The following is a 12,777-nucleotide window of genomic DNA, read 5'->3' as shown; positions in this document are numbered from 1 at the left end:
TTGATCAATAAGACACCGATTCAAAAAAGGACATTTATATTTGGCAGTTGAAGTGTACAAACATCCAAACTCTTTAGATTGACAAAAAATGGAGAAGCCATAAAAGTCGAACAATCGGCACAATAAAATAAACGTCACCTGTAGAATAATTCTAACTTTTATGCTGCACTTGTTTTTTTTTTTTGTTTTTGTTTTTTCCAGGACTTGATCAACAAACCAGAAAGACATATAGTTCATCATTTTTCAAGTTTCACCAGGGTGTAATAATACCTTTTTTTTCCATAGTCCTACATTGTTATGTACACAGTGTTATATCTGATTTCAGCCACATTGACCTGAAAAAATGTGAGACAAAGACGTAAATTTCTGCTTTCTCAGAAGACTAAACTGACATTTACAATCCCTTTCAGTGACACCGTGTTGGTACTGTTACTCGGCGGTGGGCAGGTTTACTGCAGGCTTTTTAAAGCACAACAGTGAAATATCAATACTAAAAATCATTTCACGTTATCATTCATTAAGGTCAGCTTCAACTAACATTCAGTTCATTTTGCTCTGCTCTCCACAAAAATAATGAACACAGTCAATTACAGTAATAAAAAAAACTTGGTAAACTAGTTACTTTGACAGGAGGAACATAGAAAATTATTTTCTTTAATGAAATTTAAACTTAGGAAATAATTGCTAAATTGGGATTTTCATGCATTTGCAAACATTGGATAAAGCAGGATATTTTACAACTTGGCAACCAATGAAGCAGGTGAACTGTTTTCAGGGGGCTTCGACGTACATCCATGATTAAAAATAGGTTGCAACAAAAGAAACCTACAGTACATTACAGCAAGAACTAACCGTTATCAGAGGTCAATAGGCCTCTGAAACCTCTGGTGCGTTCTCTGCGGGTACGCTCCAAACACTGACATTTTGTGCTGTCCACAGGTTGTACTGGGCTCTATTCAGTGCTACAAGAGTTGGGCTTTGAAGGCACAATGGTGGAGGAGACTATCATAGTCTTTTTAATAGGGGCGGGGGCTTTAGGTGGAGGGGGTCCACATCTAGACCTCAGAGCTGTCTGCACTGCTCCACATGCTCGCTGGCTGGCTGTAGCCACTGTAGGCAGTGGAGGAGGAGGTGGTGTAGGGAGGGAGCTGGGTCTTCTTTTCCCTCTTCTTGCGCCGCAGCAGCAGAATCACGATGGTGGCGATGAGGCAGATGAGGAGGATCAGACCAGCGAGGCCCACTAACATGGGCAGGGTGGTGGTGTTGGCCGGCTCTCTGCCGGAGCTCTCCAGCAGGGGGCGCTCCAGAGTGGGGTCACGGTTAGGGGACCAGGGCTGGCGCTGGCTGACCACCATGCGGTCTGCTCGGTCCAGAGCGATGTGCTGGATGTTGGTGCCCCGGTTGTTTTCAACGCCAATGTCCTGGGCAGGGGTGGAGAGAGCAGGTGCGGCACGGCGGTGGCGGTGGGCGGCCATGTTGGCGGTTTCTGGCTCGTCAACAGACGAGATACTGTGACGCAGGTACTCCACGCTGCGCTTGCCAATGTTGCGGTTGGCATTTTCTCGGGAGCGGACAGTGTAAATAGCGTGGATGAACCACTCTCGACCAGCAGCCACCTGCAGAGGAAACACGTTTGAGTCCGTTTCTTATTTCTGGACGTGTTCATGCAAAACATGCAAATACTGCATTTTGAGAATCCAACAGACCTGGAAAAGTGGAGATGAGGAGAGTGTGAAGCCATCGGATCCTGGCTGTCTGATCAAAGACAGACTTCCAGGTGTGTCTTGAGCCAGTGTGGCCTTAAAAGCAACATCACCAAACACTGTAGCTTGAGTCTCTGGTTGGGCCTTGTCCTGCAGACGACACACAGAAATCAGATAAGATGACTTTGGCTTCTTCCTGTTCTCCATCCACAACACACTGAAGCTCACTGGACTCATTGTGTCTTACCAAGATCTTGAATCTATAAAGCAAAGAGGGAGCATCTGCCAGGCAGCCATACTCCTTGTTGGTGGGGTTGTACTTGGGGACGTAGCCATCTGCTCCAGTGCAGAGGAAGACTTTCTCAATGCTGCAGGAGAAGGAGTCACCCAGGTTCTGGACCGGGTCCACCATCACACGACCGTAGATAGTGGATCCTGAAGCAAAGAACAGATGAGTGAGTATTCTCAGAGGGTTAATGCTCCTCAGCTGTGATGTTTGCTAAAATCCAGCAGGGGGCAGTGTTGTAGTACCGTCTGAAAAAGCAGCATCTGTTCCTTCTCCAAAGCCCATGGAGCCATCAGACAACCACAACTCCTTCTTAGAGAGCAGGAACATCTGAGTGTTGAGGCTGAACTCTGCTGCAACTGGATCACTCACCTGAAGCACAGAACGAGGGTTACCATACAGACAACAGAGCCTGTGTGTTCATGAACGTGGCTGAAATGGCAAAAAGCAGCCATCTTCACATGTCATTTTGGAGTAAGTGTTGTAATGAATACTGAGAATCTATAATGAGGCGTCCATGCAAAGAATCCTCCTGCATGTCGTTCTAGTAATAAAAATCTGTGTTCTTAAATTGGATCTGACTGTTGTGAATCCAGAACTACAAACTACCAGGGTTTTTTTTCCAGGCTAACCTGCTGGAAGCGAATGTCCATGTCAAACGTAAGTGGCTCTCTTGGGTGGCACACAGGAGGGATGCTGAACTCCCCGTTGGGTGACGCGATGCAGGGGATCATCTTCACTGTGTAGGTCCCAGAGTAGTCTCGCACCTAGAGGTGACACAGGCACGATGTTAAGGCGAGACGTTTGAGATCGTTTCACCGCAGCGGGCAAGTTTTCGATCGCATTTGGACTCACGGCAAAGTCTGAGACAAAACTCCACTGCTGCATGGGCTGGTTGTACGTCGGCTCAGTCCTGACCAGGGCGAGCGTGAACGTGAGTCCGGGGTGGTCGGCACACATCACCATGGACGACACGCTGGTTCCTGAAAGCAATCGTAAATCTTCAAAGCTGCTTTTTGTGTGTCTACCTTTGTATTTATAGAGTGACCCTCCACATTGTTTGAGTCACTTGCTTCCTAACTGTAAACACTGTGGGGTCATTTTGACATTTGCTGAAATGACCTCAGGCACTTTCACACAGGAAGGACCCAAAAGAGAAGCTCCAGAAATAGATGAATAGAGGATATGGGCCACAGGGTAATCCAATAGGAGGCCGCTGTATAGTGTGACCACATTGGATAGATTTAGAGGATGTGTGTGTGTGTGTGTGTGTGTGTGTGTGTGTGTGTGTGTGTGTGTGTGTGTGTGTGTGTGTGCGTATGTGTGTGTGTGTGCATGCATGGGCGCCACTCTCTTACCTGGATGAGACATAACAAACTGTCCCCTGAAGCGAGCTTCTGTCTTGAAGTTGACCACCAGTCGTCCCTCCTCATTTATACGCATACTGGTTGGGTACATGGCTCCTGTGAGAACAGGGAACAAAGTTTTACAGTGCTTCACATGTGGACTTCAATTTTGTTCCCCTCCTGTGAGCACCAGCAGGGGGCAGCACATACCTTGCAGCTCAGCCTCAGGTGGGCTGCCGATGCCGTCCTGCCACAGAATGGCAGTATCGTACACAAAGGTGAGTTTGAGCTCTGACTGGAGGTCAAAGTGCTGCCAGCCTCCCACAGCCACTGGAGAGTGGAAGACGTAGGACACGAACAGAGGAACACGCAGGGTGACGTAGGACTGGACCAGGTTCAGCACCTAAAGAAGAGGAAATGTTTAAAAGTTTTAAGGCCTGATCGCACCAGAAAGTGACACAGTGAAAATCATCCACCATCATAAATATATGGTTCTACAAGCTTGGTGACAGGAGTGGTTGGAAAATTACAGCAGCTGTCAAGCTAGCCTAGCCAACATGCTAATGCTGTCATTAACTATGGCTCACACAGCTTCTTTCTATTTTCTCTTTACTGAGTGATTTAATCCCTTCATTTTGTTTCTTTCAATTGTCCATAATTCAATTTAAGAGTTTTTGAACAGGAGGAATAAGCTCTCTGAGCTAGCTAGCTTGCTAACCAGTTAGCTTTGTCCATTTTTGGATTAGCCTTGATAAGATGCTAACAGCCGGAGCCACTGACACTGAGCTTCACAATGGCTCTTCAGAAACCTATGGTCCATGTTTTTAAGTCTATGACTCCAACAGAGGAGGTAAAGGGGATGGTGCACCACAACTAACGGGCCGCTATTACAATCACAATTAGTCATTTGGCAGACGCTTTTATCCAAAAAAAAACAATGGCACAGCATCAGGGGCAATTTTTTGGGGGTTCAGTGTCTTTCCCAAGAATGCTTCGGCATGTGGACTGCCAAGGCCAGGGATTGAACCACCGACCTCCTGATGGGTGGGCGACCACAGCCGCCCCATACTATACTGTCAAGACAGTGTGCAACTGGTCAATGGTGTTTGCTTTTACATGTCAAAGATCACAGAAGTTGTCATAAAGAAGTTTGAGCATGTTTGATTTTCTGTAGTTTTGGCCTTTCTGTGCGTCTGACCTGTCCGTCGGTGCCTATGGAGCCTCCACAGTCATTCAGCAGCTCTGACATGTCGTAGTAGCTGGTGAACTCCCAGAGGCAGGCCTCTAAGTTGAGGTTCCTGTAGAAGCGCAGAGAGTTGGCGGAGCGCATAATTGTGTTGTACTGGTAGGGTGAAGTCTCGCCAATGATTTCAGGGTTCTTTGTTGCATCGGTGATGAAGCCGTGGCCAGTCTGGATCTCATTGAAGTCCAGCAAGTTGGAGCAGCGATGGTTGCCCACACGTGTGCCGTCTGGGCTCAGGGTGAGCTCAAAGTTGGACAGGGGCCTTGTGGAGATCACTGGCAACATGCCTGTCGAGAGTGAAAAGCTTGTTAAGTTTCCAGTTGTTTGTCTGGATTGTGAGGCAGTAATGACTATAAATCAATGGATGAAACAAATGTTTACTGCCCACCATCCATGTGAGGCATGTTGACAGTCAGTTTAATAAGGTTGGGGAAGTCTGGGTCATCTGGACCGGTGTAGCGGATCTTAGCAGAGAAAGGTTCAGCTCCAACGGTGCCGGCGACACGAGGCTGACACATACCTGCAAGAGGTAAAAGTCAGACAAATCAATGAACTCTGTGCTCAGCATAATTTTGAGGCGGTCCCATCAGTCCTGCACCCACCCTCCTCCTTGCTGATGACAGTAATGGGGCTGGACAGCTCCAGGCCGGCGTCTCCGTTGGCATTGAAGGCTCTTGCTGCACACTGAACCCTGGAGCCGGCCTGGAAGTAGATCGAATCCAACGTGACGGACTTGGTGTTGGTGAAGAAGGTATTGGTGTCCACCTCCCTCATGGGGCTGGTCACTCCATCAGACCCCGTGGGGGCGCTGACCAGCCAGCGGTATTGAGTGAGAGTGTCGTTGATGTTCTCCACGGAGCAGATGGAACCGGTTTTGTCAAAGTCGTGGTACTTTGGGTTGCAAGCCTGCAAGAGAAGACGAGAGACGTCAACTGACAAATGAAAGCAATCCGGAGGTTTGTGTTGCTCTCATAAGGAGCAGGAGCATTAAACTCACCGTCACACACACAACAGGGTATCCATTGGGCGGGTGGGGCTTGTCTTTGGTTTTAGTTGTGTCGTCATACATGAGCAGGGAAACCACCTGGGGCACGGCAGGGAAGGTGACGTCCGCCACACTGTCCATCTCCTCGATGTACACAATGGCCTTGTTCATCTAGGAAGAAGACAAAAGGCAACGTTAGCTGCTTATCAAGTTTAAAAACTGACTTTGAATGGTCTAATCTCATACTTCACTCAGTACGACTACCAACAATTACATCTGATTATATTCTGATGCTTTACAAGAGCGATAATGCCCAAACCAATGTAGGTGAGGTGTACATGAAGCACTTTCTGGATGCCTTGGTTCAAGACAAACCTCTGCGTATAATGTCCTTTCCACCTTTTCTCCAACAGATTTCCTTCTGCCGTATCTTCCTCAGATTTTGGTACCTGACACAGTAGAATTTGTCATGTGGGCGGCACATGCCTGATGCAGATTATATGAGTAGAACGTCCCAGTTCTGTTTATAGGTTTGTCTACTGTTTGGCTCTGCTGGGACATTCCCATCAGCATCTCATTCCAGTGGGAAAAGCTTTTTATAAGACTCTGTGGTTCAGGCGTGCTGACAGCAATGCCAGCTGCTGCCTGGCTATTTTAACACAGGCTGACACGACAGGGCGTGTGCTCACGTGTGTCGATATGCAGCGCCGTACGCGTGCACAGCAGGACCGGCTACCGGTTTGTGTTTGTTTGTGCGTACGCACCGTGTGGCCTTTGTGTGTCACCTGAATTTCAGCCACCATGTTGTCATCAGGCTTCATATGTACAGTGAAGGCCTCTCTCATCTCTCTTTGGCCATCATACAGGATCTCAATCTCCACAAAGTGTTCCTTCTCACCCTCCTTGAACTCGACATCTTAAACGCACAAACAGCATAGTGAGAAATGATGAAAAACATGTATGTTATAGGCAATGTGCGGCCACTAAACCGGGTTCTTACCCTCTGACAGCGGGTTGTAGTCCTCTCCGGAGGTTGCCGAGCCGTCCTTGGTGTGCACTCTCACTACTGAGACCTTTGAGGTGTCTCCAACGCGCAGGACAGGAATCTTCAAAATGGCTATGTCACCTTTGACCTGAGGTTCACGCACACTGTACTTGATCTCAGAGAAACGGATGATGGCCTCTAGAGCAGGAAGAAAATGTAATAAATAAACATAAACATGAGCCAAAAAGCCATAGTCCCCCTTTTGGGTCTCTGGCGTTAATGCTGTTAACTGCAGGAAAATACTTAGATTCTATACAGTTTCTATGATGTAAAATTAATTTGCATGTATTTTCATTATATATGTATTGAATTTGCAGCAACATCCTGCGTCATATTTGTGGCCTGCCTGGTAAAAAACACTCTGCACTGACTGGCCCAGTACTTAGGAGTGAAGTGCTGGGCCACTCACATTTTTTAATCCCTCTAGGGATTAAACTACACACTCCTACTATTATTGAATTTATTTGTAATGTTTGGGCCTTGTGTGTCATTAAATTAGTCTGTACATACTGTCTTTCTCATCTGTAATCGTGACCAGCGCCTCCTTCTGCTCCCCGATAGAAGCTCCATAAACAGACTTGCTCTTCGGAGTTCCGAGGACAAGGCGGAACTCCTCATCCTCCTCATGGACGGAGTCGTCCATCAGGCTGACCACACACGGCTTCTCAATTTCACCTGGAGAGAAGTGGTTAACACGCTCAGGTGAAGTGCTGCAGGGCGTCAAGGAACACAGAGATTGGGCGAGAGAGGGAGGTCTCACCTGGCAGGAAAGTGATGATGGATGCGTCAGTGTTGGGCCTTTCACTGTAGTCCATCATGACCTGAGCGGAGCCTTGGCGAGTGTAGCAGCGCACCGTGGACCTGACGTTAACGTCTCCACTGCGGTACACTATGGCCGTCACCTCCCCGGCAGACTCATCCACCTTGTAGCTTCCTTCCTTAAACTGAACCTTCGGCACTGCAAAGGCAGCAACCAACTTGTCACAAGAGAGTCTCGCTGCGTTTGAGTGAAGCTATGGACTGAAAGTTGCTTTATATATATTACAGTGTGTTTATCAACCATCTATTAACTGTGTATGTACTGCTTATTAATGCTATACAGGGGGATAAAAACAGCGTCATCAGTTTCTCTAAAACTGAATGTAAATGACTGTATTTCAGTTTCAAAAAACTGCCAACAATCACAGAACTGTTATGTTACTGTGATCATAGACACGCATACATAATCAGGTTTTGTGTGTGTGTTTGACACTCACAGTCGGTGACTGTGTCATTAATGGTGATGGTGGTCTTGCTTGGTTCTCCCAGCACAGCATTCATGGGCATCCGTAACACGAGGTCAAAGGTCTCGGGCCCCTCCAGCTCCGGCTGACCCAGATCATCCAGGATGGTCACTCTGAACGTCTGCATTGTCACTCCAGGGGCGAAGTCGAGATTACGACTAATGCCGACGTAGTCCAGTCCAGCTGCAGAGAGAGAGGAACCATGAAGGAACGCTGTGATGGAAAATCATGACTAAACGCTGTTGATTCACTAAAACTGCTGATTTTACCTTCTGCAGAGACGGGATCACTCTTCCTGGAGCGGACGGTGACAGTAGCCGTCTTGGACAGGTCAGTTCCTGTCCTCCAGACCTTCACTTCAACGTAGCCTGAACTCTCATCCACGACATACTCAGGCTCCCCAAAATACAGCGAGGGCTCTGTGGGATGGGACAGTCAGTATCTTTTTAATGAAATAATCACATTAGGATAATTCCCAAAAAAGCAAGAGAAATTTGTTTATCATCATTGTATTTTGTTATAATCTTGTGGACAATTTTCAGCACTTTGCTTTTTGCTGGAACAAAAGTCTTATTGGAAGGACAGAGCGACATAAGCTTTTAATCCATCCTGGACATTTGGATGTTTGTGGTAACCTTTAATCAGGCTCAGGGACAAATCTTCATGAATAGCTGAGCAAACTCCCTCTTTTCTGACTCAGCACAGGAAGAGAGCTGTCATCCCTCTTATCCCGTTCTCCTTCAACCTTCCTCCCCCACTTATCTAAATCCAGACAGCTCTGTCTGAACTCAACGCCAAAGGGCTGAGGATACACCTGAAGAACAGGGTGTGCGCTTGTGTGTGCACAAATGAAGGGATGTTCCCAGTTTCTGATGATAGAGCAGCTGATAAGCAGTATGGCGAAGGTTTGGCAGAGACAGAGAGGCAACCATCCACTTTGCAAAGGCAGAGGGCAAGAATTCAGACCCCTGGAACACACTGTCAATCCATCTCTCCTCACTTCTGTATAAAGTGTGTTTTCATCACACTCTTAGAGATCAACTGATAGAGGCGCAAATTCAGGCTTAAAGCTTTTATCTGGGAACGTAAACTAAGGCAGAAAAGAAAAGAAACTTTTTCTGAAAGAAGAAATAAAACCTTCTCCTTCTTCTAAAAAGTTGAATTCATCAGCGTCTTTGCCTTACTTGTTCTAGCATGACCACCTGTAGCTTATTGTGGCTAATGTTAGCTAATGTTAGCAAGTACATGTGTTTGGGATAAGGTCGTGTGTGTGTATTTGATGAACGTGATGACAACCACAGGCTAAAACACGTCAGTTCTCACAAAGACGCTGCTCTAAATCATCGGTGCTGGAGCAGAATTTGTAGATCTCGGGTTCATCCAGAAGTTGACTGATGCTGCAACAGTCGACTGATGCTGGAAGAAGGATCTCTGGCACACGTTCAACGCCTTTCAGCCTCCGAGCCGGCTATTTAGTACCAGAGGGGATGAGGAGGGGGGGGTCGTGTGAGAGGAATGAGTGCCAACATGGCAACCTTAAAGATCAGTGTGAGGAAGAGCCAGATAAATACAGTAACAATGGAGGCTCGTTGCTGGCGAGAGGCCAAACCACAAGTTTACTCAGGCAGGCAGATGGTTTTACACACACACACACACACACACACACACACACACACACACACACACACACACACACACACACAAACACACACACACACACACACAGATTTATGGTGGGGTGTTACTTCAGGACCCACCAAGAAGTGTACCACAATAGAGGTTTACACTGAGGAGTCTTCTCTTGTCTCTTCACATGTCTGGGAATGCACGCTGATTATTTCTACATAAAGTTCAGTCGTGCTCCTGTTCCAAATTGGTTGGGAGGGACGCTTGCTCCATGAGCAGGTCTGTCACTGCAACAAGCGAGTCCAGGAAATGAGCCCCGGTGAAAGGCTGGAGGTACGGAGGAGGAATGTGAGGAGGGCAAAATGACCAAATGAGTCTGCGATTACTGGACGCAACGGAGAGACGAGAAGGGTCTAGAGGAGAATTTGAGGGCTGCGATTAGTCAAATTTGTTAAGACATTTTCTTTGACGGGTCAGATCAAACCAATGACATATTTGTGATTTATAGCTTTAAAAAAGAAAAAACATTCCCTCTCATGCTGAAATCTGAAGTCTAACATAAACAGGCAAAACAGGCCTGAACACCACAGAACAGGGGAAGGAGTAAAAACACGCCAGTCATTTGGATTCCCGGCATAATGGCCCCCCTCTCTCTCCACCACCTGCCTTTTGGTCCCTGCAGACAAAGGGATGCCCTCTGTTTCCCCTGAGCTCCCCTGAATGCCAATGAGGACAGAGGTCGCTCAAGGAGCACATTGAGGTTTAAAGCCCTTTTATCTGTCAGACAGGCTACAGTGCAGCATAACATCCACTGAGACCGCCATTCTCCCTCTCAACACCTGTCTATTGTTCTCTTGCTGCATACGCTCACTCAGGCTGACAGAGGCAGGCAGAGAAGGGTGGATAAATGAAGCAGAGTGGGTAAACAAAGCAGCCAGATTCAGGCCCGGGAAGGGTAAGATACTGCAGACACTGCAAAGCCATTAAGACATGTACAGCATCCAGGGCTTTTTGCTCTGTGAGTGTTGTTTGTGAGACACCTTTGGTGGCTTAATGGCAAAGCAGAGAATTAAAGAGCAACAGGATCACCCATGACCTTCAGCAGCACTGTAACCACATCATAAATAACCCGTGAGTCCATTTGCCTGCAAAAAGTGCCCAGATTTGTATTTTATGAAAAAATGGCAGACTTTACAAAGGAGCACCGAGCAGGACACGAATGAAGAGAAAGAAAGAAAATGCAGATAGACAAACAAAATGCTTTCAAAGCAAGGAGCTGCCTTTGGGCTGTAAGCTGTGAATGAGAATCACACCCAGACCTGGATGCCAACACAAATATTCAGAGTCACAGAAATCAGTTCAGTAAAAACATGATTGTGCAAATATCAGTGCTCTTCTCTAAAGCTGCAGAGTTGAATAAAAATGCTGTAATTTGTTCATAAATCAGCTCGTCGCTCTCTTGCCTGGTCTGGTTGGCCTTTATAGCCATCAAATGCTAAGACAAGATGCATTTCTTCCTCCTGTAAATCCATAAATGTAACTTTATTAGATTATTTGCAGGTTTGTTGGTAGTTTTTTAGTTTAAAAAGGTTTTATGGACAGATGAGAAGACGGCTTTGGGATTGTTTCTATCGTTCACGTTCATTCGTTTGTATCGTTCATCTGCTAAACTGACCCCATCCAGACACATGACGCTTTCAGGGGTGAGGAAAGTGTCATTACAGCAGAACAAGCCCAGCTCTGTTCACATTATTGGTGATTAATGACTCAGTTTCACAGGCGAACACCGGCTCCACTCACCGTCGTCGCTGTCTGCCAGGATGGTGACCTTGGCGGTGGGGAAGTTGGCGCCCACCTGGCCTCCCATGGGCATGCTGAGGCTGACGTTGAAGCTCTCCTCCTCCTCATACAGGGAGTCGTCGATGATAATGATGCGGCAGAGTTTCTCCCGCTCATCCTTGTCAAAGCGCAGCACGCTGGTGTGGTCCTCGGGTCGGGTGATGTAATCGGAGTAGGACAGCACGGTGCTGGGTATGGTGCCACTGGCCGTCGCTGAGGAATCATGGGAACAGGGAGAGGACAGGAGATTAAACCTGAAATGTCAGTTATTCCTGTGGGGATGCGAGCAGCATGAAGTCATAGGATTCAAAGGGGAAAAGGTCATATATTACATACTCACAGATAAAAACAGCAACAAATATGGAGTGAAAATAATTATAATGGCAGCAGAGACAGCAGTAAAAAATTGACATATGAGCAAAATTAGGTTATTGCACCTACATTTTAATTACCATTCATTGGTAACAAGGTTTCTTTGGAAGCTTTTCTTTGGCCACAATCATTACAAACGCTTCATCTCACCTTGCTGAGTGTAACAGACGACCATGAGCTCCTGGCTGGCATCTCCTGAGCGTCTCACCGGCACCAACAGCTCTCCAACATCCTCCTCGATCTTGAACTCTGCTTGAGGAATGAAGACCGTCGATTCTGTTTTGGAAAGAGAAACGCAGATGGTGATGAGTAAGGTTGACACTGCTTCCACTCAGGTCTTTGGATTGAAGAGGCTGTTTTAAAAGATTCCTACCATCTCCGGGATCCACGATCTCCACCGTTGCTGTGTCGGGAAACTCCAGCACAGCCATGACTGGGTCTGACAGCTGAATCTCGAAGGTCTCCGAGGTCTCGAACTCCTGGTCTGTGAAGATCTTCACCTTCCAGGTTGCCGTAGTCTGGCCGGGGTTGAACTGGACCTGCTTCTGGGCTTTACCGCGGAAGTCTTTGTCCTTCTCAGCTGTTCCATCCTTGGTGGCAATACCTGAGAGAGAGGGATGTGAGCAACACGTGTCGTGATCTGATTTCAAAAACCACAGAGCCGCAGAAGTCAACATGCAACAACTGCTTGGGTTTATATTTGGATAAAATCTGCATCTGTAATGTCATTCATAGGCGTGTTCCATTGTTTCCGTTCTTGCATCTTCAAAGATAGAAGTGCAGACTGTAACATGTGCTGCTGTAAATCTGCTGCGCTCAAACGTCTGACGCAGCCAAGCACACCAGAATGTTGACATTTCCTCGCGACCTTTACCAGGAAAGGTTGTACGTGCTCTCAATCACACCTCCTTCAGACAAGAAGGGAACTCAAGCAGCGGTCAAACAGGAACAGAAAAGACTCACACCTTAAGCGACACAGCATTGTCATTAGTGTTAGGTTGGTTTTAAATCTGGCTGAGTTTAACCGAAGACTTCCTGCAGGTTAACGT

At 47.0% G+C, this 12,777-nt stretch overlaps 1 protein-coding gene across 4 annotated transcripts in view; it reads right to left on the bottom strand.

Moving 5' to 3' along the window:
* Positions 1–187: 187 nt before the first annotated feature.
* The window catches only part of frem3 (Fras1 related extracellular matrix 3), a 28,628-nt gene continuing 16,038 nt past the window's right edge, over positions 188–12,777 (bottom strand). The window contains exons 4-25 of one of the 4 annotated variants that reach the window (XM_070981163.1): positions 12,102–12,332; positions 11,879–12,004; positions 11,318–11,569; positions 8,161–8,310; positions 7,865–8,074; positions 7,369–7,566; positions 7,119–7,283; positions 6,564–6,746; positions 6,349–6,479; positions 5,576–5,734; positions 5,181–5,484; positions 4,967–5,098; positions 4,534–4,865; positions 3,546–3,738; positions 3,348–3,452; positions 3,059–3,061; positions 2,845–2,990; positions 2,622–2,756; positions 2,235–2,361; positions 1,951–2,138; positions 1,707–1,853; positions 188–1,616 (exon numbers count right to left, since the gene is read on the bottom strand). In XM_070981163.1, the coding sequence (XP_070837264.1) occupies positions 1,056–1,616; positions 1,707–1,853; positions 1,951–2,138; positions 2,235–2,361; positions 2,622–2,756; positions 2,845–2,990; positions 3,059–3,061; positions 3,348–3,452; positions 3,546–3,738; positions 4,534–4,865; positions 4,967–5,098; positions 5,181–5,484; positions 5,576–5,734; positions 6,349–6,479; positions 6,564–6,746; positions 7,119–7,283; positions 7,369–7,566; positions 7,865–8,074; positions 8,161–8,310; positions 11,318–11,569; positions 11,879–12,004; positions 12,102–12,332 (4,178 nt within the window). In that variant the 3' untranslated portion in view covers positions 188–1,055. Of the gene's footprint in view, positions 1,617–1,706; positions 1,854–1,950; positions 2,139–2,234; positions 2,362–2,621; positions 2,757–2,844; positions 3,002–3,058; positions 3,062–3,334; positions 3,453–3,545; positions 3,739–4,533; positions 4,866–4,966; positions 5,099–5,180; positions 5,485–5,575; positions 5,735–6,348; positions 6,480–6,563; positions 6,747–7,118; positions 7,284–7,368; positions 7,567–7,864; positions 8,075–8,160; positions 8,311–11,317; positions 11,570–11,878; positions 12,005–12,101; positions 12,333–12,777 lie in introns of all 4 variants that reach the window. The other 3 variants (XM_070981138.1, XM_070981146.1, XM_070981155.1) reach the window with 3 other exon arrangements.

Source organism: Chaetodon trifascialis, chromosome 2 (genome assembly GCF_039877785.1).
Source record: "Chaetodon trifascialis isolate fChaTrf1 chromosome 2, fChaTrf1.hap1, whole genome shotgun sequence".
NCBI lineage: Eukaryota > Metazoa > Chordata > Actinopteri > Chaetodontiformes > Chaetodontidae > Chaetodon > Chaetodon trifascialis.
The sequence above is the reverse complement of the archived record's forward strand: the minus strand, read 5'-3'. Positions and strand labels throughout refer to the sequence as shown.